The sequence below is a fragment of the Pituophis catenifer genome, unplaced genomic scaffold (assembly GCF_029215685.1).
Source record: "Pituophis catenifer annectens isolate HBS135680 unplaced genomic scaffold, rPitCat1.0.hap2 SCAF_6, whole genome shotgun sequence".
Taxonomy (NCBI): domain Eukaryota; kingdom Metazoa; phylum Chordata; class Lepidosauria; order Squamata; family Colubridae; genus Pituophis; species Pituophis catenifer.
Window position 1 is genome coordinate 66150243 of NW_027256886.1, and position 26348 is coordinate 66176590.

At 37.3% G+C, this 26348-nt stretch overlaps 1 protein-coding gene across 5 annotated transcripts in view; it reads left to right on the forward strand.

Annotated features, from left to right (window-relative positions):
• The first annotated feature begins 1904 nt into the window (after positions 1-1904).
• The window catches only part of EXOC6 (exocyst complex component 6), a 103303-nt gene continuing 78859 nt past the window's right edge, over positions 1905-26348 (forward strand). For 2 of the 5 annotated variants that reach the window (XM_070944951.1, XM_070944952.1), the window contains exon 1: positions 1905-2083. In XM_070944951.1, coding sequence (XP_070801052.1) covers positions 1968-2083 — 116 coding nt within the window. In that variant the 5' untranslated portion in view covers positions 1905-1967. Of the gene's footprint in view, positions 2084-7363; positions 7465-26348 lie in introns of those variants that run through there. The other 3 variants (XM_070944953.1, XM_070944954.1, XM_070944955.1) reach the window with 2 other exon arrangements.

Consider the following 26348-nt stretch of genomic DNA (forward strand, 5'->3'; position numbering starts at 1 on the left):
TGACTCCCCCCCCTCATGTTTAGGCCTCTTCGTTTATATCAGTAAGTTCATCAGTTCAGTATTTATAGTTGAATCGTATGCATGTATAGGTAGTCCTCGATTTATGACCACAACTGAGCCCCAAATTTCTGTTGTTAAGCAAGACAGTTTATAAGTGTGTTTTACCCAGGGGTGAAATCCAGCAGGTTCTGACAGGTTCTGGAGAACTGGTAGCGGAAATTTTGAGCAGTTCGGAGAACCGGTAGCGGAAATTTTGAGTAGTTCTGAGAACCGGCAAATACCACCTCTGGCTGGCCCCAGTGTGGGGTGGGAATGGAGATTTTGCAATATCCTTCCCCCAGGAATGGGAGAGGGAATGGGGATTTTGCAGTATCCTTCCCCTGCCATGCCCACCAAGCCACGCCCACAGAACCGGTAGTAAAAGCATAAAAGCATTTGGATTTCACCCCCTGGTTTTACCCTATTTTATGACCCTCTCTTGTCACAGTTAAGTGAATCACTACAGTTGTCAAGTTACGTAGTAATATGATCATTAAGTGAATCTAGCATTCCCCATTGTCTTTGCTTGTGAGAAGGTCGCAAAAGAGGATCCCATGACCTTGGGACACTGCAACTGTCATAAATATGAGCCAGTTGCCAGCATCTGAATTGTGATCATATGACCATGGGGCTGCTGCAGTAGTCGTAAGGGTGAAAAATGGTCATAAGTCACTTTTTTCAGTGCTGTTGTAATTTCGGTTACAACTGAAATGAATGGTTGTAAGTTGAGAGCTATCTGCACTTTTGAAAAAAGTCAGAAAAAAGTTATATCTGGGTTCCAAAACTAATGCAGATGTAAGCAACAAACAAATCAATAAACAGATTTCTGAACTTTATCTCCCTTCAGTGGCCTCAACCAGGTTAAAGTCCGGTCATCTGGATTCTAAGCTGCTGAGACTGCTGAAGGCTGCTCTAAACCTTCATTAGTTTCACACTGTTTTAGAAATACTTCTCGGTAAATATAGTGCTGCTATGCACAGTTTTGCAAAACTCTATTTTATTAAATATTTTCCCACTTGGGTGAGACATCAGGGAACAAATAACATGCCTGCTTTAAACTCTGAAGAGTAGCAGAAATATAAAACCTCATGTTTGTGATGCATTTAGGTAATTTTAGAGTTGTTTAATGTAGCACAAAATAGCAATACTTTTATCATTGACTAAACTAAAAAAAAACCAGTGCTGTGTAGAACTGCAGCTGGTTTGACCTTGAATAGGTGATCAGAAGGGGCTGCAGGCTAGACTGGGAAGTCAGAAAATATCCAAAAGGCAATCCCCCGTGCCCTACTGTTGTAATCAAAGATTGAATTTAATTCAAGGAAGCCATTAACTTTTACTTTATGATCTTATGGAATTCCTATCCCCCCTCCCCTTTTTTAAAAGGCAAGAAGCTGCACCGGAGATCCCCAGCTCCTCCTACTGGTGGTAGGACTGCCTGGGATCGCATATTTCTAAAATAATCACTTTTCTTGATTTGTATGGACTTTCTCTGAATCTAGTGGATAAAGCTGAAAAAGGGGCATTATCTAACTGAACAGAAGGAGAATCAAAACTTATCCAGAAGTTAAAAGTGTAATTACTTTTAAACCAACATCTGCTTCCTCTTAAATTCATAAACTCTTTCATTTTACTGTTACACAAATGTCTATAAATATCTACTATTTTAATGGATACATTCTACATTCTTTTAAAAACAAGTATCGGATTTGGCTGCAGAGAGGTTTTGAGCTCAGGGCCGTAAGCCAAAGGTTACCAGTCAGGAAAGAGAAACAACAGCTGTGCCGCTCACATTGGTGAATAAGAGAAAGTCTACAGGACTACCAAGTCATACTAAAGGTCTGTTTTCCTTTGCTGATGGCAAGACAAATGTTGTGATATAAAAAAAAGAGAATCTTCACTTGCTGGTTGGAACAATTTAATACTTGATTATGGCAACAAGCACCAAACTACAAGGATTTAATCTGGAAGAAAACAAAGATAATGTATATGAAACAGTCCTTGGTGAGATTAAATATTTGGAGCTGCCTTTAGGAATCACTTTAGGGTAAGTACCATACTATAAAGAACTCTTAATTCTGTTGATTCCATTTTTCAGTTTTTGCTTTATTTGTTTATTCATTTATTCTTGTTACAAAATGCAGAGCTATTGCACCATTCCTCCTAACCTCAGTGGACCTGTTTCTAAAGTATCTAATTCAAAATTGTACCTCAAAATTGCAACATAACAACAGTGAATTTCTTTTCTCTCATTAGGTTCACAACACTGATGTTAAATTAATTTAAAAGGCTGTTCTTTCATCTCTGAGATTTTATTTGGCTTTCTCTTTTAAGTCAGTTTTGCTGATGGTAGATTGTGGTTGGATTGAAGTATATGCAAGTCCAATTTTGTCCCTTTTTCTTATTTTAAATCACCCAACTCCCTGCACAAAACATTATTATTATTATTATTATTATTATTATTATTATTATTATTATTATTATTATTAAAATTTGTGTCTGCTGCTAATTGTAACTCATGGAATAAAGTACAGAATTCTCTGATATTCATAATAGCAAATTTAGTATATGTTAAGATACAGCAGCCTGAAATAAATAGGAAATATTTGTATTTTCATTGTCATTGTATATATTAAATTGCAAGGCATGACTCTCAAGTTTATTTTTAGTACCTGCCAGACTATTTTAAAATAGCAGAGTGTTACTTTAAGTATCAGTTTACTAGAGAAATTGTATTTATTCCAAGTCATGTCCTGGTGAATTTTCTTCCTGTAATAATATATAACATCTTATAATATGAAAAAGGGGTAGAATAGAATAGAATAGAATAGAATAGAATAGAATAGAATAGAATAGAATAGAATAGAATAGAATAGAATAACAGAGTTGGAAGGGACCTTGGAGGTCTTCTATTCCAACCCACTGCTTAGGCAGGAAACCCTACACCACTTCAGACAAATGGTTATCCAACATCTTCTTAAAAATTTCCAGTGTTGGAGCATTCACAACTTCTGCAGGCAAGTTGTTCCACTGATTAATTGTTCTGTCAGAAAATTTCTTCTTAGTTCTAAGTTGCTTCTCTCTTTGATTAGTTTCCACCCATTGCTTCTAGTTCTACCCTCAGGTGCTTTGGAGAATAGTTTAACTCCCTCTTCTTTGTGGCAACCCGAGATATTGGAACATTGCTATCATGTCTCCCCTAGTCCTTCTTTTCATTAAACTAGACATACCCAGTTCCTGCAACCATTCTTCATATGTGTTAGCCTCCAGTCCAGTGGTGGGTTTCAAAATTTTTTACTACCAGTTCTGTGGATGTAGCTTGGTGGGCATGGCATGGCTTGGTGGGCATGGCTTGGTAGGCATGGCAGGGGAAGGATACTGTAAAATCTCCATTCCCACCCAAATCCAGGGAAAGGTTACTGCAAAATCCCCATTTCCTCCCAATCAGCTGGGACTCAGGAGGCAGAGAATAGATGGGAGTGGAGTCAGTCAGAGGTGGTATTTATCGGTTCTCCAAACTACTCAAAATTTCCGCTACTGGTTCTCCAGAACTGGTCAGAACCTGCTGAAACCCACCTCTGCTCCAGTCCCCTAATTACCTTTGTTGCTCTTCTCTGCACTCTTTCTAGAGTCTCAACATCTTTTTTACATCGCAGTGACCAAAACTGAATGCAGTATTTCAAGTGTGGCCTTTCCAAAGTGTTATAAAGTAGTATTAACACTTCACGTGATCTTGATTTTTTTTTTTTTAAATATACTTTATTGGGTTTGTAGTTAAAAACATCAAATCTCTACTAAAATCAGAAGTGCAGTGTTTGTACATATTTACAAGATATACATCAGGTATATTTCACATTTAAAATTGCAAAAGATAAGCATACCCTGACATCATAATTTTACCCTATTATTTAACCATTCATACCACTTTCCCCATACTACTTGGTGTTTAGATTCCTCGTCGTTATTTAGCTCGTTCGTTAGTTTTGACATTTCTGCGCACTCTAAAATTTTATTTATTAAAATTTCCTCTGGTATGGTTTTATCTTTCCAGAATTTCGCGTAGACTAATCTGGCCGCTGTTGTAATATGAATTATAAGTTGAATTTTTATCTTTAGTAAGTCCATTCCTAATTATTCCCAAGAGAAAAATTTCAGGGGATAGATCTAATTCCTCATCAATTATTTCCCGTAACCGAATTCGAATTCTAGACCAAAACCTTTTTGTCATTGAGCAGGTCCACCACATATGATAGAAGGTGCCAACCTCCTTACCACACTTCCAACAGGTTGCTGAAGCTTGATTCTAGCCCTCTGTTTATGCAGCCCAGACTGTGTTGGCTTTTTTGGCAGCTGCTGCACACTGCTGGCTCATATCTAAATGGTTGTCCACTAGGACTCCAAGATTCCTCTCACAGTTACTACTATTGAGCAAGGTACTTTTGAGAGAAAAGTAGTGTAGTCTCATGTAACCAGAATGAACATTACATTTTAGGCTGACCTTTTTTTTTTTCTTTTTTTTTTAACTCCAATGCTGTATGGTTTCACGATCACTTCAAAAGAGTATATATAACAAATAGCAAAATAATTGTAATGGCAAACAAACTTCAATAAGACTCTATTTACTTATCTAAATAGATAGGCAGAATAGGCCACCCTGTTGATTTTGCTTATCAGAAGGTGGCGGAGACTATCTGAATTCATTGTCATGTGACTGTAGGGACCCTGTGACTGCCACAATTTTGTGAATAAAACTAATACAAACATCACAAAAATTTCATTTCCACAGGAGAATAATGGATCCTGGATTTTTCATGCATTCTTTAAGTTGGCAGATTTTAGGTCCCTTGATTCAAAAATGGTTGCCACCAGGGGTGAAATCCAGCAGGTTCTGACAGGTTATGGAGAACTGGTAGCGGAAATTTTGAGTAGTTCAGAGAACTGGCAAATACCACCTCTGGCTGGCCCCAGAGTGGGGTGGGAATGGAGATTTTGCAGTATCCTTTCCCTACCACACCCACCAAGCCACACCATGCCCATCAAGCCACACCCACAGAAATCCAAAAATTTGGATTTCACCACTGGTTGCCACCTATTGTATTGCAGAGGTTCCCCTAACCCATGGACTGGTTTCTGGTTCATGGCCCATTGGGAATTGGGCTGTGAAAGCAGCAGGCAAGTGCCCAAAGCTTTATTTGCATATGCTCTGGATTAGATTGTGAGTGCATAACCTCCTCCCCACTGCCAGCCCACGGAACCAAAAAGGTTGGGGATCGCTGTTATACTGTTTGGGCTAACTTGAAGGTACAAACAGACAGTCACAATGAGACTATTAGTAATAGATGAGTCAGTCTAAAAAAAACCAATTAGAAAAATAGGGTAGAAGTACAGTGAATAAAATTCAATAAAACAAGACAATCATTATTTCAAGGAAGATACGCCATGGTCATGGAAAGCTCTGGATTATGGAAAATGGGAGATAGGAGGAAATGAAATGAGCACTCTGAGAAATACTGGCTGCCTTCCCCTTCACAAGGAGAAAAGTGTAGGATGCAACATTTTTATTCCAAGATCCACCTTGTGTCAAGAGCAGGATATCTAAATAGAGTTAGACCGGCTTAGCACTTGAATGGTGGTGTACTTTGGGTTTCAGAGTCTAGTTTGGGAAATTAAAAAAAAAAAAGTTGAAGAAAAAGACCAGGTGTGTCCATAGGGTAAGGTAACAAATAAATCAAGCTGGTGGCAATGATGATGCAACTGTAAGGCTTCCGTTTTTTAAAAAATATCTTTATTGACATAGTACCCCCAGTCCTTTATACTATATAATTAAAAAAAAAAAATCCCCCTAGGGCTCTGCCAACTTCTGCCTTACATCCTGGTTATAATAAGCACATAAATTTAATAATAAATAAATAAATATACTAGTCTTGGTCATATTCAAAGAATACAGATTCTTAGGCAAGAACTAATTATATTTCATTTTTTTTTTAAATAAAAGAATGCATTTCTCCTTCAAAAGAAGATGCTGTTGTCTCAAAATTAAAAGAATCTAATTTTTTGAAAAAAAAAGTGTTTCCAATATTTTAATTACCTCATCCCCTTTGCAGGAACTCAGGTATGTTCAGCAGGTGAGATTGATGCAACATCTTCTGATAAAATTTAACCAGAAGGTAGAAAACGTTTGGCTATCCAGAGGTTGCATTATGCTCCATACCTCTGGAACTTCAGCAACATTGGGTCAGCTGCAGATTCCTCTCCTAGTTGTTAAACCTTGAGATGGCCTTTCGACTTTTTTTAGAAGCCACTGTCAGAAGAAATATCCTTCTGGGTTCAGTTCCAAGTGAGGAAAAAGACACTGGAAACATGGAGACTGCTTGGAAAGATGGTTAAATGGTGGACAGGATCACATAGTTTGAGTTCCTGAACAGAAAAGGGCAGAGATGCTGAGTGTGCCTTGGTTTTATACCCTCTCTGGCTTTGAACTTATTGGGGATCAGAAAGAGTATCCCGATTGGTTATCAGACTCCCAGGGGGTGGGGGTCTTAGCTAGCCTTGCTGGCTGATGTAATCTTCTCAGGTGCCATGTGGTGAGTTTCTGTTGCTAGATGGGTCCCGTTGTGTTAGTGTCTGTTGCTAGATGGGTTCTATTGTGTTGCAGATGATGATCCTTTGACAAAGAATTGGGTTTCTGCCTCTGGCCCATTGATAAAAGGGGGGGGGGAGGCAGGAAGATGGGAGCTGCTTTGTCTTTAAAACATGTTTCTCCATTTCTCATCCAGGGAAATATATTCTGCCTTTTTAATATTTCCTAAAATATTTCATTCTTCTAGAAAAGAGGTGGGTGCTAACTTCCTACACCACTCTTACACCAGAAGAGAACAGAAGGGGATGCTTAGTGCCTCATCAACCTTGGTAACTTTAAGATGTGGGAAAATTTAACTGGCTGGGGAATCCTGGGAACTGGAATCTAGACATCTTAAAGCTGCCCAGGTTGAGAAACAGCGCCTTATACACTCCTCCCTTTTCACTCCAAGGAGGGAAAAAAATGCATAGAATATCCTGCACACTTTTAGGCATGCAAGCAAGGTGCTTTTAGAACCCAGATTGAAACCCACCCACCCCCCACGCACACACACAAGTGTTCCGGACTACAAGGAGCATGGGAGTTGTAGTTTGACACATCTGGAGGCCGCCAGCCGCTCTGAAGGTCGCGGGAGCCCGCCCTCCTCGCCGATTGGCTCCCTTCGACTCCGCAACGGGTTGGCCCCGCCCTTTCCCCCGCCCCCGCTCCCTTTGGCTTGTCTCTCCGTCTCCCTCCCTGTCTCCCTCCCCTCCGCTCCCATGCAAGATGGCGGAGAGCCTGCCGGAGCATGAGCGGATCCTGCAGGAGATTGAGAGTACGGAGACGGCCTGTGTGGGACCCACCTTGAGGTGAGCGCCGTGCGGGCGTTGGGGAGTCCGAAAGCAGGTGCCGCATCGGTCGCGGAGGCCGTGTAAACCCTCGGTCGGTCTCCCCCTATTTTGCAACGCCGGAGCGATGACAGCTCGCATTCGGGGAGCCCGGCGCCTCTGCCAAGCAAAATGAAGGGGCGAGGTGGTTGCAGCTCCCCCTCCCCCAGGAGTCTCCTGCCTTTCCAGATGCGTGAGGTGGGAGGGGGCGGTTTCCCTTCCATTGAATTTCCCTGCCCGTGGCTTGGTAGGACTCCTTTCCCCGGCGAAGGGGAGGACCAACTTCACCTCTGCCGCCCCCCCCCCTCGTTCCCCTTAAGAAAGGCATCTTCTCGACTCACCTGGCCGCTCACCTGTCCTCCGAGGAGTCCCATCACCAGGCTAAGCAGCCCCTTACTTTCCTCTGGAATCAGGGTGGGAAGTGCAGCTTCTCAGAAGCCCAAGCTGGGATGCCCATTTGTGTGGGGTGCCCGGGTTTCCCTCTGTTCTGACAACCTGTCAAATGGACACGTGAAAGACTGGCCAGAACCCTCCTTTCTCCACTGAAGTTCTCCTCCGGTCAGGATCAGCTTATTCACAGTCTCCCACACCTGCCCTCCTCCCCTGGGGAGTGTGTAAGTGTGCCATGGAGACACTCCTTCTTTCCTTCCTTCATTGTTTATTTCTTGACACTTCTGAGGCTTACCCATAACAAGCCTCTGGCTGTTTCCTTTGGTGAAATAATTGTGCAATGCAATATCTGGGTAGGGGGGAAAAAAAGGCATGTCTTTGTAAACCTTGATGTCCTCTTTAAGTGTTTTGGGACCAGCGAGTTTCCTTTCGTAGTCACGAGTTCTAAATCGGCTTCCTCTGAAGTGGTGTTTGACAGTTTTATTTGGAAATAAAATAGTATTTTGCTTCTAGTGATACGCTCAGTAGTAGCGTCCTATGTAAAAGAAGTGGAGCGGCTCTGTTGTTCTAACTAATTACACATTGCTGTGTAATACTATGGATTTACTTTCTACTACAAAGATATGGGTGGGTCTTTATTGTCTGGAAACGGGAAGACTTCAGAATATGTAGCACTGTGATTCTCCTTCCGCTCCATCTGCATTGGTCTTGTTCCATGGAATAATGTTTTAGGATGATGCAATTACATCTTTTGTTGATGAATGTTTACTGATATAGTACTGCTATTGTATGATTACATCTGGTATCTAGAATATATACTGGCTATATTACTTTACTGTTATGAAACCTTTGTCCTCTGTCTTTCAGGCTTTCTGTTGATTTGGCTCATACAACATGCTAAGCCAAAAACAACATATTATGGCTTAGAATATTGCCTAAATTGAGGAATTGTAATTTGTAAACCATGGTTTATAGCTTAGCACTGAGATGCAAAAACAGGTTGTATTTATTGATTCAATACTAAGGTTTTCAAGGGCTTACTTGCTGAAGGCACACGATAAATTGTAAACTTTACCCATTGAAAGTATGTACAGTATTTAGTAAATGACATAATTATGTATACCAAAATATAATTACTTAAAGTCATAAGACAAATTGATTCTAATACTTTGAATGTTTTTTATGAGACAATTCTAATTACAAGTAGTCCTTGACTAACAACAATTCATTTAGTGACCCTTCAAAGTTACAACTCTGAGAAAAGTGACTCATGACCGTTTTTCACATTTAGGACCACTGGTCACATGATCAAAATTCAGATGCTTGGCAACTGACTCATATTATGACGGTTGCAGTGTCCAAGAGTCATCAGATCATCCTTTGCAGCCTTCTGACTAGCAAAGTCAATGAGGAAGCCATATTCACTTAACAACTATGTTACTAACTTAACAACTATGGCGAGAAAAGTCATAAAATGGGACAAAATTCACTTAAATATCTCACTTAGCAACAGAATATTTTGGCTGAATTGTGATGCTAAGTCGAGTTCTGTCTATAATTATGCTCTAGATAAGGTGTCCTACAATAATTTTAAAAGTTCAGGTTTCTCCTAATTCATGAGTTTAGGAAGAATACTATATAAAGATTGTATGAAAGAGCTTATGCAAAGCTATATAAAGTTCATATGATTACAAAACTTATTTCAGTAGATTTTAAGTTATGCAAAAGATAAAAGTGGTTTTGCCCTGAATGTAATAGTCCATATGTGTACAAAATAAAAATGGTGAACTCACTAATGCTTACACATTATATATACACAAAATATTCCTAGTAGAAGGGTGAGGTGCTAGAAGTCAATGGCAAATATACTTTTATGACTTTAACTCATTTCAGGTTTTTACCATAAATATAAATACAGCTAGTCCTCAATTTATGACCATAATTGAACCCAAAATTTCTGTTAACTAAGCAAGACAGTTGTTAAATGATTTTTGCCCTATTTTTATGATCTTTCTTGCCACTGTTGTTAAATGAATCACTGTGGTTGTCAACTTAGCAACATGGTTAAATGAATCTGGCTTCCCTATTAACTTTGCTTGTCAGAAGGTTGCAAAAGATGATCACATGACCCTGGCTTTTTATAAATAAGAATCAGTTAACAAATGTCTGGAATTTTGATCCTATGACCGTGGGAATGCTGCACTTTTTCAGTGCCATTGTAATTTTGAATGGTCACTGAATGGTTTTAACGTGGAGAACTACCTGTATGTATTTAGCTACTTAGTGTTTCCTCACTGCCCATTGTACTACTAAATTTTGAAGAAACATCAAATTGCTGCATTCTAAAACCCATCAGTTAATAACGCCAAAGAACTAAACAGTAATGTTATGTCAGTGTTACGGCTGTTTTAAATAATCTTACTGGAGCAATTTGTATAAATCTACCTGACATCATTAAAATAGATGCAACTTCCCCCTATTTTACTCATGAATAAAAATATTTAAAGTGTATGCTGGAATATTTAATGCATTCAAGACCCATTTAATTCAAATAATGTTTAACACAGGGGATTCAACTTTGGCAAATTTAAGCCCTCTCCAACCAGCCATGCTCCCTGGGAAATTCTGGAGTTGAAGTCCACACCTCTTAAAGTTGCCAAGGTTGGACACTCCTGGTTTAACAGATAAAAATATTGAACAAATATAGTTTTCTAATATAATAAACACTTTGTGCAATTAATTATTGTATGCAGAAATTGAATTATTGTTCTTCATTGAAAGATACTGCATGACCTAATAAAGTTAATATTGAAATGTTTAACTGCAGCATTAGGAAGATGCTGAAGATGAGATAAGGATATTCTACCAAACCTGTTCTTTAATACGCCTCGTCATAAGTCTAAGGTTCTCATCTTCACAGTACTTATTAAATGTGTTTCTTGACAACATATAATGAAATAACTATTAAACACCTGTTTTACATGAGACTTCCTGGTTACAAGACTTGGTTACAGGACTTGGATTAATCAGATTCTTTAAAGAGCCAGTTTTATATTTTCCCTTGTTTTTACAGTTTATTTTCATTTGTATTTATCTAGTACAACTGTAGGAAATGTTATTCTCTTCAGGTATACAGCCTTTTAAATAAACTCAGAAAAATGTTTAGTATGGACATGTTTTTCTAGATCGTTGGTTTAGGAAATGGAAGAGTGGAGAACTGTGTTTCTTTACTACAGATTAAGAGTCCCAGGCTGTCCTCTTGTAGTAGTTGTCTCTCAGGATCAGTCTTAGTACTTTTTGTCCTGAGCTTCCAATATCATTTTTATTTATTAATTCACTTTCTATATCAGCCCACCTCAATCAATGAGTCTGGATGGCTTACAATTCAAAAAATATACAATAAAAACTTTTTTAAACAATAAAAACAATAGAAATCTAATTAAAAATATTCAAAATAAATATGCATAGCAACCGAGATATATGGCCAGTTAACCATAAAGCCAAGAAACAGTTCTTAACACATTTCAGCATCCCAGGCTCTTTGAACACAGATTTTTAGAGTGTTACAAAAAGACAACAAGGTTGGGACCATTCTAATTTCCCAGAGGAAGTTATTCCATCAGGCAGGGCTACTGCAGAAAAGATCCACCTTGGAGTCCCTGCCAGCACCACATATGGCCTTTGGCTGATGGGATCTGCCACATGCCCATTCTACCAGATCAGGTTTGACAGTCTCCAATGTTCCCTTTCCCTTTGGAAAAAGGTGATCTCTCAGGTAGCCTGGTTCCAAGCCATGTAGGAAGACAACCAGCACCTTTACGTGTATCTGGAAACATGGATAACCAATGCAGCTCCTGCAGCAGTGATATTACATGTGCTATATATCTGGCACTATTTACTACTCACACAGTTGCATTCTGAACCAGTTGAGGTTTCTGAATGCTCTTCAGGGTCAGCCTCATGTAGAGTGTATTGCAGTAGTCTAAACGAGTTACAAGGCATGATTCACTGTGAGGAGGGCTTCCTCCTCTAATAATGTGTGTAACTGGCACACCAACTAAAGGGGTGCAAAGGCTCTGCTAGCCATGGCTGCCACCTTATCTTTGAGCAGAAAGATATCTGTGAATCTAGAAGGATCCCCAGACTGTGCATTGGATCTGTCTGGAGTAGTGCAACCCTCACTCAGAACTAAAGATGGAAGAACTTTGTTTCTGGAGGGTCCAAATACCATAGCCACTCTTGTCTTCCTAGGGTTGAGTTGGAGCCTGTTTTGCCCCATTTAGTCTCCAACAGTCTCCAGACACTGGGGTAGGATGTCTATGGCATAATTCAAGAGGCATTGGGGTAGACATATATAGTATATCTTGGTGTCATCTGAAAATTGATGATATCTCACCCCAGGCTGATGGATTACCTCACCCAGTGGCCTCATGTGAATATAAAATAGAAGGGGACAGAGAACCCTGAGGTGCTCCACAAAGTAGGGGCCATGAACTGGATTTCTCTCCCTCTATTAATACTGTCTGGAACTGGCCTTGAGAAAGGAGGAAAACCAGCACAATACAGTGCCATCCACCTCCAATGATTGGATGCTATTGAATGCTGCTGGCAGGTCAAGATGAGCCAGGATGGATGGATGAACTCCATCTCACTTGCGCCAGAATCATCCATGTGTGAGATTGATGCTGTCTCAGTTCCAAACCCCAGCATGAACTCTGACTGAATGTGGTCTAGGTAATTTATTTCCGCCAAGATTCTCTGAAGCTGTCATGCCACCCTAGATAGGGAAGATTGGAGACTGGACAAAAACTATCCAGATTACTTGGGTCAAGTGATGGTCCTTTGAGAGAGGGGTGTGTTGTTCTGATGATACTTAAGTCTTATGAATCTTTTGTGACCTTTGATGACAGTGCATAGTTAGGTTCCAGCAATGTCTCAGTAGCATTTCCTTTTGGATGTTGTTCCACCACCTTAAGATGAATAGAAACAAGACTGAGGTTGTATTTTGGCCTGATTGTCCTTTCTATCCTCTACTCTACTGAGTCTTCTTCATATTTGTCTTCAGAGCTCCCAAACTGCTCAAGTTTTCTTCAACCTTGGGGTTTTGATTAATGACCAGCTGACTTTATACCCATGTACTGATTTTACAGCTAGGGTTACTCATTTTAACTTGATGAATATTCATTAGATTTGAGGGTTTCTGATGGAAAAGGCCATTGCATAATTGGTAGATGGTTTTCTTGTGTTGACATTAAGAATAATTGCCAGGAGACTATTACAAACTATTACTGCTGTTTGGACTGTTCTGGATTTTCACATTAGGCTTATGTCTCAGTACAGCATAGGATTCTTTCCTGGTTCCTATTCGGGTCACAGCCCTGTGTAAATACTGGTGTGTGTGTTTGGGGCATCTGGTCAACCACCCCTCCACACCCCGCCATATCAGTCTATTCTTATTTCTTCCTACAAATCTATTCATTTTCACACCACTGTTTTGTTTTCTTGCTCCAGGAGTCTTGGTCTCCTGCTTCTGGGTCTTGATGAACATGGGCCAATGACTCCTGAGTCAATTCCCTTCCTCCCTTTGTCTCTATAGTCTTTAAACCCTTTTAAAAGAACACTTATTTTATTTCTGTGTTTATGTAGAATCTGGCTGGTCTTCCTTACTCTTATTTAGCTGACAATTCCAGGTTACCTCTTGTTTAAATTATTTTGAATGTGAATACCATGTCCCTATCCCAATCCAAGTCTTTACTGGGTTGTGCACTAATATTATTACATTTATTTGTAATTATTGTGTTGTTGTTTTGTTCTGTGGTACCATACCTTAGTAAAGACACTAATGATAATGCTTGATTCCTATATTGGGTACAGCAGCCAATTTACACATGTGCTAATTTGGAATTTTGAGCTTGTCAGGCCTGTTGTTCCTGGTCTCCTGTGGCTACCAAATGATGCTTAAATATACAATTGCTCTTAAATTGCTATCCCAAACTCTGTGAAACCCATGTTTAAAACCTAGAACATGATTAAACATGAAAGCGACAGGAATTAAACTTAACTCAAAGAAGACTTTAGTTTTGAAGAGTGTATGCCTGCTGTATAGGGATTAATTTAATCTTACAATAATTCAAGGCACTTTCTATAGGTATAGCATATATTTCAAATTGGAGTTGGACTCACTCCAGGTTATTCCAGAAGGAAGAACTAAGACAATGCCTGGGTAAATTACATTTATATGTCATTCTGTGTGTAGATGTTGGCATGGGTGTGCCTTTTTTCTGATTATAAACACATCTTGTGATATTCCTGTATGCAAATTATGTGGGTGATGTCTTAACATTCTGAATTTTTTTCTTTCACAATACAGAATGACATTGACATGTGAGACCTGTTGGTGAAGTTTGACTGTTCAGTGAGTTTCTGAAGTGTCCTCGATCATATATCATAATAGTTTGTTGGTCATGTTTGTTGAATAAGCCAGAGTTGACCCAGTTCACACAACACACTAAGCTATAAACCACCGTCTACAAACCAGAATAGTTGAGCGCTAAGTCAAAATTAAATCACATTTTGGATAGTGGTAGTAGTAGTGTAAACTGAGTCAATATTTTTTGCTTTTACAGTGAGAGGAATAATGCTACGTTAAGTTGATTTGTACCCAGCAATTTGTTTTGAAGTCTAGCAATTTGTAACAGCCTTGGGGAATGTTGATAATGTGTTACTTCCCTGTAGCTTTTGCAAAATATAATGAAGCACTCTTTTTCAACTTGGTAGGAAAATTTTAGCTATAGATGTGTAGTAATTAGCAAACAGATGCAGCTAGTAATAGAATTAGGAAAGAACTATTTTATTTAGCAAACCATACAATATTCCAAGAATGTTTTCTTATTGTTTTCTCTCTAAAATTAGAATCAAGGTTGCACTTTCTTACATTAACCTTTCCTAATCTGTCAACTTTCATTATTCATAGCCAGCATTTAAAGCTATCAAGCTGGGGGAAAAAACTACTGATTGTATGCATATAAATTATGTTGGGAACAATCAGAATTGCTTTATGCATGCATTGGAGTACGCTAACTGTAAGGGACCTGAAATAACAAAGATCCAAGATCCAATTTACATATTTCTATTTTCCATCCACACATACAGCCCCTCCCCCCTCCCCAGACAAGTTTATAAAGGAATTCTAGCATATACTTTGAGTGGTGGACTTATAAAAGGATCGATTAAGCTCTGTTTTTCAGAGGATTTCTTAAAGGTTAAATTTTAAACAATTATTGTTATAGAAATTTCGGCTCTTTTTGTCCTAACTTTTTTACAATGAGAATATAATGGAGTTTCACTGTCTGTAACTTCAATTAAATTAGACTTCTACAGTTTAAAAGATCTATGGCTTGGGGTAAAGGCAATCTCTGTTTTTAGAGCTGTCAGTTCCAACTATGTTCTAGGTAAGTGGAGAATTAACTATTTAGTTGTATTCCACTTACCTTAGAAATAGCCCTTCATTCTCCTTATCTAAATTTTTGCACAAGTTTAATTTGTTTTAGCACTAAGTACATAGGAGTTTTCCCATGTTTGTAAGAAGTACTTTTGTGATTGTAAGCTTTTTTTCCCCATGTAATTTCCCTGCTAACCAAATCTTATTTATTTATTTATTTATTTATTTATTTATTTATTTATTTATTATTTTATTTTATTTTATTTTATTTTATTTTATTTTATTTTATTTTATTTTATTTTATTATTTTATTTTATTTTATTTTATTATTTTATTTTATTTTATTTTATTTTATTTTATTTTATTTTATTTTATTTTATTTTAATTTTATTTTATTTTATTTTATTTTATTTTATTTTATTTTATTTTATTTTATTTTATTTCTATACCGCCCTTCTCCCGAAGGACTCAGGGCGGTGAACAGCCATAATAAAACAATGTACAAAATAGAATTTAATTACAGTCGTGGGTTCCAACCAATGTGACTACTGGTTCTCTTCGCGCACACGCTTTGCGTGGCCAGCTGAGGTGCGGCAATCCACTCTGCCGCGCTTATCAGCTGGGCTAAAAACCAGGGAATAAAGGTAGGAATAAAGCAGGGGCGGGCAGGAGGGCCCAGTTCCCAGTCACAGAGAACCGGTTCGGTAACGTCACATTGTCACCGCTACTGGCTCGGCCGAACCAGGCCGAACCGGGAGCAACCCACCACTGAACTCTTAATTCTATACATCCGCCTGCTCTGGGAAGTTTTCCCCTCTTGGTAAGTTGAGCAAAGTTTCTCAACACTGGCAGCTTTTAAGATATGTGAACCTCAACCCAGAATTCCCCAGCCAGCTGAAAGTTGCTGGGGTTGAGAAACAATGGTACTAGCATACCAAGAAACATGTCCCTTCATTCTCTTTGGGAAACATGAATTTGAACCAATGTTCAGTTATTCCTCTGCTCATTGAGTAAGTAGTATTATGGTAGTAGTGCCTAATGCAACACTATTTTTACATCTTTAAGAATGTCAATCTTCCAGATTTCCTTCAGCATGCTTAGATCAGCAGTCTGCTAAAAGCTGCTTTTATAGGTTAAACATGGTTCTTTAAAAGTCTAATGTTCAGTAAGAAAATGAATTTCACACTTGACCTCTGTGTATATAAATGTCCTTGAAGTAACTGGTGTGCATATAATCGCACACCAGTTACTTCACCAATGCAAAATTTGAAATAGATTAGAGAACAGCAGAGGATAAAATGTGAATGTTGTCAGATTAGTGTAATTTTTTTTAAAAAAATAACACTTAAAAAACTTACAGCATTTGAAAAAAACTGTAGATCAAGAATGGGTACATAAAGTTTTATTTATTTTAAACATTTATATCTATATAGTTATATCCCCAAACTGCCTTCTCCATTGTATGTTAGCAAAACTTGATGTCAGAATATCCATATCAGGAGTGTGTTTTCTGGTGAAAAATGAAGCGTAATTTAAATATATCTAATTTATGTATACAAACCCAATCCCCAAAAGTCAATGATACTGCCCCTTCTGCTTTAGCAATTATAGGTTGATTTCTTTTTTGCTGTAAATTATGCATACTTTTTTCACTATGCTGGTTTAGTAATTAATTATAGTACACATAGTGATTATTTTAAAGCAGGGACTACTATTAGTATAGGTTTCTTGGCATCAAGATTTTTGGAAATGTTAAAAAGGTCCAAATAGATGCTAGACCAAGTTTTAGGTGTAACCATTTACTTTAAAATGGGAACAGCCTCGTTTTGGGGATCAAGTATAGCAAGTTTAAACAAGATTAATGTGCTGCCCACAGAGAACACCTGGGAGTGACCTGCCTAAACATGTGCACTATATCCAAAGAGATCATTTTACTGTCGTTTCATCAGTTGTACTAAATCTTGATGGGAGTGCTTGTTAATTAATTTATATAGCTGTTAAGGTTAGTATTACAATTGAATGACAAACCATTAATATAACACAGCCCTCTTTTTGCCACATCTGCCCAAATCTCTCACAAACTGTTTGCTCAACAAATGGTTACAAGAAATGATATTTCATAGCAGCCTTTCCAATCTGATTCCCTCTAGGAGTGCTGGATTAGCCAAAAAATTTAATCCATCATTGCTGGAGAGCATCAGTTTAAGGAAAGCTGCTGTACAAATTTGAATTTTAGATAGACTTAAATGGGGAATGTAGATTAAAAACAAATCTATATAATCTCTTTGCTCCATCACAGGAACACCTGTAATGTGTTTTGTGAACAGATATCAAGATATTCCCACAGGTGAGGCATAGGTGATTTAAGTTGGTGTGCTCTGGAAAGTGGTGTTTTTTCTAATGTCTTAAGATGCTATATGCAATGCAGTACATGATGAATCTTGGAAAAGTAGTTTGAAATTGTACATTCCAGGTTGGTAATCCTGTGCCTTTAGTTGGTTCTCTCTTTTCTCTATGGGACAACTCCTTCAGTCCTCTTTTGACTATAATAAGGACACTATGCTGTCCCCAGTTATATGAACAGTATAGAACTTGTGGCTAGAAAAGTCAGTCTTTTAAAACTTCTACTTATGTTTGATTCATTGTATGGTTGACCTAGTAAGCGGTCAAGCAAGCAGTCAAGAGTTAATGGTCCATATCAAAACACTTTGCCTGTCACTGCAGACATCATCAGAGAGCCCTCTGATTCTTTTCTCCTATCTAGTGGTCAAACAGTCAATATGTATTAAGACATAAATAAAAAAAACCAGACACCAGTATGATGGGGAAGAACAAAGATGGGGAATCAATGCACAGAATAAAAAGGGAAATTTACTTTGGCACTTCTGAAGAGGATCGAATTGGCAAAATTTTCTCTAAGGGCAGGAAGAGAACCTGAATTGACAGGTAGGACAAAAATGTTTGCTAATCCAATCAAACAGAAATAGATAACTCTCATTTTCTATTATGAAATAGTCAACAGATGCCCATTTTTTCCAAAATGTTCCACATAGACTAGAACAATTTTTGAGAAATAAAATTGCTTTTCATCCTTTTTTTAAAAAAGTGCATTCAGATGACAATTACCCTTGCTTCTTGCTAAGGATTATGAGCCAACCAGGATCACAGGTGCTTTTGAAGTAGAAAATAATCTTCTGAGCATTCTTACTTTCAACATTATACTCTCACTGTATAATATAGAAGAGAAGATTCTGGATGGAGTCCTGTGGGCCAAAATGAGGTCAACTGGAAACATTCAGAAATTATGTTAAAGTTATTTTAATTTTGCCCAATGAAATGATTCTAGGCATCAATGTCCATGTATCGATAAGACATGGAGTTGAAAGAGGCTCTTTTCTTGCACACCTGGGACAGTAGTCATTGATAATTTTTTTTGCTGCTTTTATTCTATCTTGTGCCTGCCTTAAAATTGAAAACTGACTATATTGGCTTCTCTTGTAACTTCAGGTCTTCAAAATTTCCAGTGCATTCCAATTTATTGTGTATTGGATTAAAGTTTGTATTATTACAGCTGTTGGAGTTCAGGAGAACTGTAGTTGAAAACATCTGATAGGTCCTAAGGCAGCAAAGAATATTTTGTTTTGTTTTATAAGGCACAATTTCCAGTGCATCAAGAAGTAGAGTGTGGCCATTTGCAAGCACATATAATATCTAGTGGAAGACGTTCTATTTTAACAACATCTGAAGTATAATACTACAGAATCTCACACTATACTAGTAGCCCAAGCAGTAAAATCAGTGGTATCATGGGATTATGGAAGTTGTAGTTTAAATTTCTGTTTCAAGCCCAGTACTATTTCTCTGTTAACTTCACAATGAGAAACACAAAGAAGCAGAGCTAAGAAAATACATTGATTCTGGGAGGCCATCTGTTCCTTGTAATCATATTTTAAAGTTATTTTATATTTAGCATTATGCATTGCAGTGATCAAATTTCCTAAATTAAATATAACTTTCATTTAGGTAAGATAGGTTTTAACTTCAATCTTGAAGACATTTCTGATTTTGATTGTATGTGATTATGGACAATCTCCAGCAACTTTCCCCTCTCTGCTTCCTAAATCCATCCCAAGATTTGGGATGCCTATTCTGCATTCTCATGTTTCTGTCTTTGATTTCCATTTCAAGATCTTTCAGAGTTTAGTATTCAGTCCTTCACTTGTCCATATTTAAAATTTCAAACGTTCAGTCGTCTTCAAGCTCTTTCAGGTGACCGATAGCTTTGTACAGGCATTACTTGTTTGCTTGATAATGGTACTTATTACTTTATCTTGTGGTCAGATGTTGCAATCCAATTTAAAATATAAAGAAAATCCTAGGAACTCAAATGGGGTAGTGGTTAGAATGCAATATTGCAGGCTGACTCTGCAGTTCGATCTTGACCAGTTCAAAGTGGATTCAGCCTTCCAATCTTCTGAGGTTGGTAAAATGAGGACCCAGATTGTTAGGGGAAATATGCTGACTCTGTAAAACTGCTTAGAGAGGGCCCTGGTAAACAGGGTGGATTTGATTTAAATCGAGTTGATTTAAATCACAATTTAAATCATGATTTAAATCACTAGTAAAAAGGCTTGATTTAAATCAACTCGATTTAAATCATAATTTTTAAAGAGCAACTGTCATCTCTGCTACTCCTTTGACCCACTGTTGACTCACCGATAGTCCCAGTGTTGCAGAATATACAGCCTCATGCTACATAACTAAGCTCCATTTCATGCTGAATAAACTAAATTATTTATGTATCTTAAATAGAAAACTATCTTACGATAGATTTTTACCCCAAAAGTTTTTTATTAAAATAAATTTGATAAAAATCAAAAAAATCCGATTTAAATCAGAAAAATCCGATTTAAATAAAAAAAATCTGATTTTTTTGATTTTTAAAAAAAAACATTGATTTTTATCCACCCTGCAGGTAAAGCACTATGAAGTGGTATAAAAGTCGAAATGCTATTGCTATTATGTTTGCCCAGTTGCCTAATCATCTTATGTGTGTATTGTGAATTGAGTAGAAAGAATATTTTTCCTTGGTTTGTCCTTTTAGATTGTCATTTCAATCTTCTTTTTATTTAAAGATTGTCTCATTGTGTTTGTATAAAGTAAACATTTTTAAAAAAGTGATAAAAAATATAGAATTTTCAATAAGCCTAATAATTTTAGAAGTGGTAGGGTTTTTTTGCATAGTGTAGGAGGAGTGACAGAACTTCGGTTGGAGTTAAAAGAGGGATCAGCCTACAATCCTTAAATGGCAACAAGAGATTAGTCCATCCCCTCCTTGAATTATGTGGGCTCTTATCTAACTCCAAGCAGGTGTTACGCATTAGTTGAGAAGATTCCTGTATGTAGGGTGTTTAACAGTATTAGTTTAATTGGACTTTCATGTGTGGACCTGGTCTTTTGTGCCTGACAATAAACTTCTTCTGCAAACAAGGGTTGTCTATAGTTTCCCAAAACTGTGGAACAATAACAAATGTTTGAAACTGGTTCTCTGCTTAATGTTGTTTTTACTCCATTTCTACACTATGGAGAATGGGATTGCTTTGATCAGGAATAGATAATTGAATTTGTTTATCAGATCTTTGCCTAGAGTCTATGAATTTCATGAAATGACTCTGTTACTAGATTACAGAGGGCCTGTTCCAAAAGACTACCATCCATTACTTTATCATGGCGGTTTACTGAAGTATCAAGGTTTCATACTTTTATAAATTACAAATGTTATAATTTTACCTAGCTTTAATGAAATTAGAAATATTAAGTATATCCTTGCTAGATTTGTTTGAATCTCCTGTCCCAATAATATTTTTGACAAGGAACGGTACGAATTTCCTGCAAGTAGGCTTCTTTTTGAGCAAAAGGTTTTCTCCTATATAGTAATCTTGCAGCATGCCTACAAAATCCCTTCTGGAAAATTGCCCACCTTCAAGAAATGTTGAGGTATGGATTAGGGGTGGGTTCTACTTACCTTTACTACCGGTTCGCAAACAGGGCCGCGCGTGTGCTCTCGCTTCCTGATGACTTCTGGGTTGGTGGGCGGAGCCTCCCACCAGTTTTACTACCGGTTCTGGCGAACCAGTCTGAATGGGGGGCAACCCACCACTAGTATGGATGGGAAGGAGATCTTTCTAGCAGTGATCTATTCCATCATGGGTGAACATCATTGGATTTAACCTATAATTCAGATTCATCCCAGGGGTGGGAATAATGGAAATATTTTTTTCTAGAATAAAGGCTGGTAAACCTGTAAAGAAAATGCTTAAATGTTTAATTTAATCTTCACTCTACTTAAAACAGAGTAAAATATCACTTTTTAACAGAGTAGTTTTTAGAACTCTTTTGAAGGTATAGCTTCATTGGAATGTTTACAAAGTCTTCATTTAAAGTGACACAAGAAGCTGAAAAATGAAAACTTTAAAAACATGTATTGCTTTTTGGAAAAAAAGGTGCTTATTGTATAAATTGGTAAGAAGCACAAAAGCTTGGCAGGAAGAGGCATCTCCTTGCCTGCCACTGTAAAAACAGGAAGGAGGAAGTCCACTGCAAATCTGGGTTTACTGATTATCAGGTGACGTTACACTACAAAGGATGTCCATTAACAACTATCAGTGAGATACACAGATTATCCAGACTGAACAATAACTGCTCTAATGTCACTATTACAGAATATTGACCCTGGTTATAGGAAGCAATGTTAACTAACAAACTGTACTCAGCCCTTCCTGCTTGTAGAAACAGGATACTATTAGTGAGAACAATTCACAGAAATTGCACATACAGGAAAAAGTGACAAGTCAAGTATAAAGAACTAAGATTTATACATTCTTTCCCCGTTTGCAGAATTTAAGCGAATGCCATTCTTTCTGCGTGTGGTAATCTTTTACATAGAACAAAGTGATTAAAAAACAAACAAACAAGGGATGGGATGATAGAGATCGCAGATAAAGGCTGCATATATAAAACTTGTTACAAAATTAAGAATATGTCCTTATTTAAAAAAAACCTGATGGATAGCAGGAAACACCTGGACGTTATTTTATGAAGTATTTGAAATGATTATATTTTTTTAAAAAACACACAGATTACAGAGAATACAGTATTAGCATCAGAAGTCTGTGGCTTTGACAAGGGAGAGTGACACTTCATTGTGCTTGGCATCTTTTATGTTTTATTGATTGTATTGTAATGTCTTGGTTTTGAGCTGGCTAGACTTGTTGGGCACAGGGTGACATACAAGTTTAATAAATTATTATATGAATATGAGATACGTAATCAAAGTGACTGACAAAATGTCCTGAAATAGCATGGGAGTGTAGGATTTATGGTATGTCCCATTATTTCCCATTATTTCATATTTGATAACACAATTGCAAATAATGAATATGAGTTTTGTGATTGTCTTGATGTTGAACATTGACTTTTGCATGTGTTGTCTTGCATGTTTAAAATTCAGTGGTATTTTGGGGAGATGATGTGAACCTATCTTCATATTTTGCTACATTTATCGGTTTTATTCATTTAGTTAATTTTGAAAACTTTTGTGATAGCTAGAGATATTTAATTTTCTAATGCATAGACAGCTAGTCCTGGACTAACAGCCATTTGTTTAGTGACTGAAGTTAAAATTGCACTCAAAAAAGTGACTGATGAATGTTTTTTCATACTTACAACCATTGCAGCATCCTTATAGTCATGTGATCAAAATCCAGACGCTTGGTAACAGGCTCATATTTATGACAGTTGTAGGACCCTTAGATCACTTGATCACCTTTTGCGATTTCTGATAAGCAAAGTCAACAGGGAAGCCAGATTCATGTTACTAATTTAACAACTGCAGTGATTCATTTAGTAACTGTGGCAAGAAAGGTTGTAAAATGGGGCGAAACTCTCTTAACAACTGTCTCACCTAATAACAGAAATTTTGGACCCAATTGTCATAAATTGAGGACTACCTGACTGTTTTTCTTTAAGGATTGAGATATTCATATTCTGTTTTATATTAATCACAAGACTGTTCCAGATCATTAAACTATATTTATTTATTTATTTATTTGTTTGTTTGTTTGTTTGTTTTTTAAATTTTTATGCCACCCCCTCTCCCGAAGGACTCGGGGCGGTGAACAGCCAAAATTAAAAACACACAATACAAATATTAAAATACTTTAAAACGAAATTAAATCTATGGCTTCCCCAATTTAAAACCCCTTACCCATAAAATTCCCCAATTAAAAGATTTTTAACCCAGCCCGGCTTGCTGAAATAAAAAAGTCTTCAGGGCCCGGTGGAAGGTCCGGAGGTCCGGGATCAGTCGTATCCCTGGGGGTAGCTCATTCCAGCTATGAATGTATGTAAGGGAAAGGTTTATCATTTTGGCAATGTTCAGTATTCATTATTCAGGTACTATTTAGTCTATTGAAATGATTTTTAGGGTAAATTATAGTGACCGATTTGCTCGATTCACTTTTAAAAATATACATTTTATTTTTAAAATAATACTTCAATATTTCAGTAAGAAATTAATTGGCCCGTAACATATACTGTTTGACATATAAAACCTGATAGGTATTCCTCTGCAACATTGTTCATTACAAGGTCTATACAAGAGTACTATAAACTGGTGGTCCTTCCAAATACTATAATCTGAATAGTGATGAACCATAGCTCCAAATTTGAATCATAAATTCCTTTTCAAAACAAATTGAAGCATTACATGTAAAAAATGGAGAAAGACCAAGGGAGAAGGTTTCACTGTCTGTAAAAAAAACCTTTATTTTTTAGCAATAAATAAGAGGACACAAAAATATTTAAGACAATTGGCTTTATCTTTTGGTTTATGCATACTTTTCTTGTTTTTTGAACAGATTAATTTGTCACCTTGTTGAGATCATTCACTGGAGTTATTATGGCTAAATTTTGCAATTCAGGATTTTGGGGGTATTTTTGTGGCAAAATGGGGATTAATTTAAAAAAGCACTAATTTTGCCCTTTAAATTTCCTGTAAAAAATCTTCACTTTTTTCTTTGTGGATAAATTTCAAGGGAAAAAAATGGGTGGCTTAAAACTTGCTACACCTCAATCTTTACCTCCCAACAAAGATAAAGAGGGGGTGAGGGAAGAAAGGAGGGGCAGGAGGTGAGATATGGATGTACATTTTTCTATACCTGCCATAGAATTCAGTACAGGCAGTGTTTGACTTACAACCGCAACTGGAAACCAGAATTTCCATTGTTAAGCAAAGTGCTTGTTCAGTAAATCACACCTGATTTTAGAATTCCCCCCCCCCCCACAGTTGTTAAGGGAATAATGTAGTCATTAAGTGAATTTGGATTCCCCAATGACTTTGCTTATCAGAAACTGGCTGGGAAGGATACAAATTTTGATCACATGGCCATGGAAAGTTCAACCTCGGAAATGCTTGCCAATTATCAGACACCCGAATTTTGATCACATGACCATGGGGATGCTGCAATGGTTGTAAGCGTGAGGACTGGTCATAAAATATGCGGTGATGCAATGGTTAGAATGAAGTACTGCAGGCTACTTCTGCTGATCACAGGCTGCCAGCAAATTGGCAGTTCAGTTCTCACTGGCTCAAGGTTTGACTCAGCCTTCCATCCTTCTGAGGTCGGTAAAATGAGGATCCAGATTGTTGGGGGAAAGATGCTGACTCTGTAAATTGCTTAGAGAGGGCTGTAAAGCCCTGTGAAGCGGTATATAAGTCTAAGTGCTATTGCTATTATGTTCAGTGCTGTTGTAACTTCAGTCGTTAAATGAATAGCTGTAAGTCGAGGACTACCTGTAATGCTTTGGGTTAACTTTATTGAATATGCCAAAATGGATGGTTTCACATATAATGGAAAGCAACAGAATCACACTTTTCAAATCAAGGGAAAGGCTACGTTCAAACCTTGAGTTAGAGTAACCAGTGAATAAATGCAACCAAAGTTTGCCAAAAAGAAAAAGAAAAACTAAAATCTTCAATTACTATTAGCTTTCAATTCTCTGTAAAATTCCAGAGAATAGGTAGGAGAATGGTTGAAATGAGTGTATGGCAGGTGCATCTTCTAATCTTCCGAAATGATTCCCCAGAGGCTTTCTAGTCACAGTGCTTTTTGAAGAGGGTGTTTGCTGCATCTTGCGTATCTCATAAAAGCTATATAGATACTTTCATGTTTAAAAATAAATCATAATTTAAAGGAGGATAGTTTCAAAACTCCTCTGAATACTAGGGTGGTGTCAAATTCAAAAGTGTTTCAGAAAAATGTGTTATAGACCTCATGAAAGTCTATGCTGTCTGTTCTGTTCTTTAAAACAGCTGACACTTTTTCAGGCTGATGCAAAAAAAGCCTGAAGGGAAAAAACCCCACACCATTGCTTTAAGGAATGCAGTTATCAAAGTTAATGTAATTTTTAAAGCAGCAGCACCTTTTCCAGAGTTACTTACATGAATACCAGAGAGGTATTGTGCTTGTTCAAGATATGAAGACTTCAAAGTTATTTTTTAAAGTGTGCTTAGCTTATCCCACTGTCTTTTGACATCTGTATAATATCTGTAGGTAGGCTCCATACACATTGTCTGCTGAACAATAAAAAGGAATTAACTCAACTCTTTCTCTGCCAAGTCAAAAAGCCTGGAACTGCACCTATGTATCTGGAATTTTATTATGCTAAACTGATAGAGAAGATGTTGCCACAAACATGTAGTTCTGCACAAAAATGAGTTGTTGGTTGTTGTTTTTTTATTCATTGGATTCAAGTCCCATAATCTAAACAGCTATTTCACTGTATCAAATTGGCTGTTCTTAATCAGCTGGGGCCAAACTGAATTGATTTAAAAAACAGTTCTGTATGGTGAGATTTTAAAGATTTGTTCATAAATAACAGATAAGATAGCTTTAGATCTTAGAGAAAGTGATAAATTGGAATACATAAAAAATGGATATATTTGATTAAGGTAGGGTGGGTGGGTGTGTCTGTT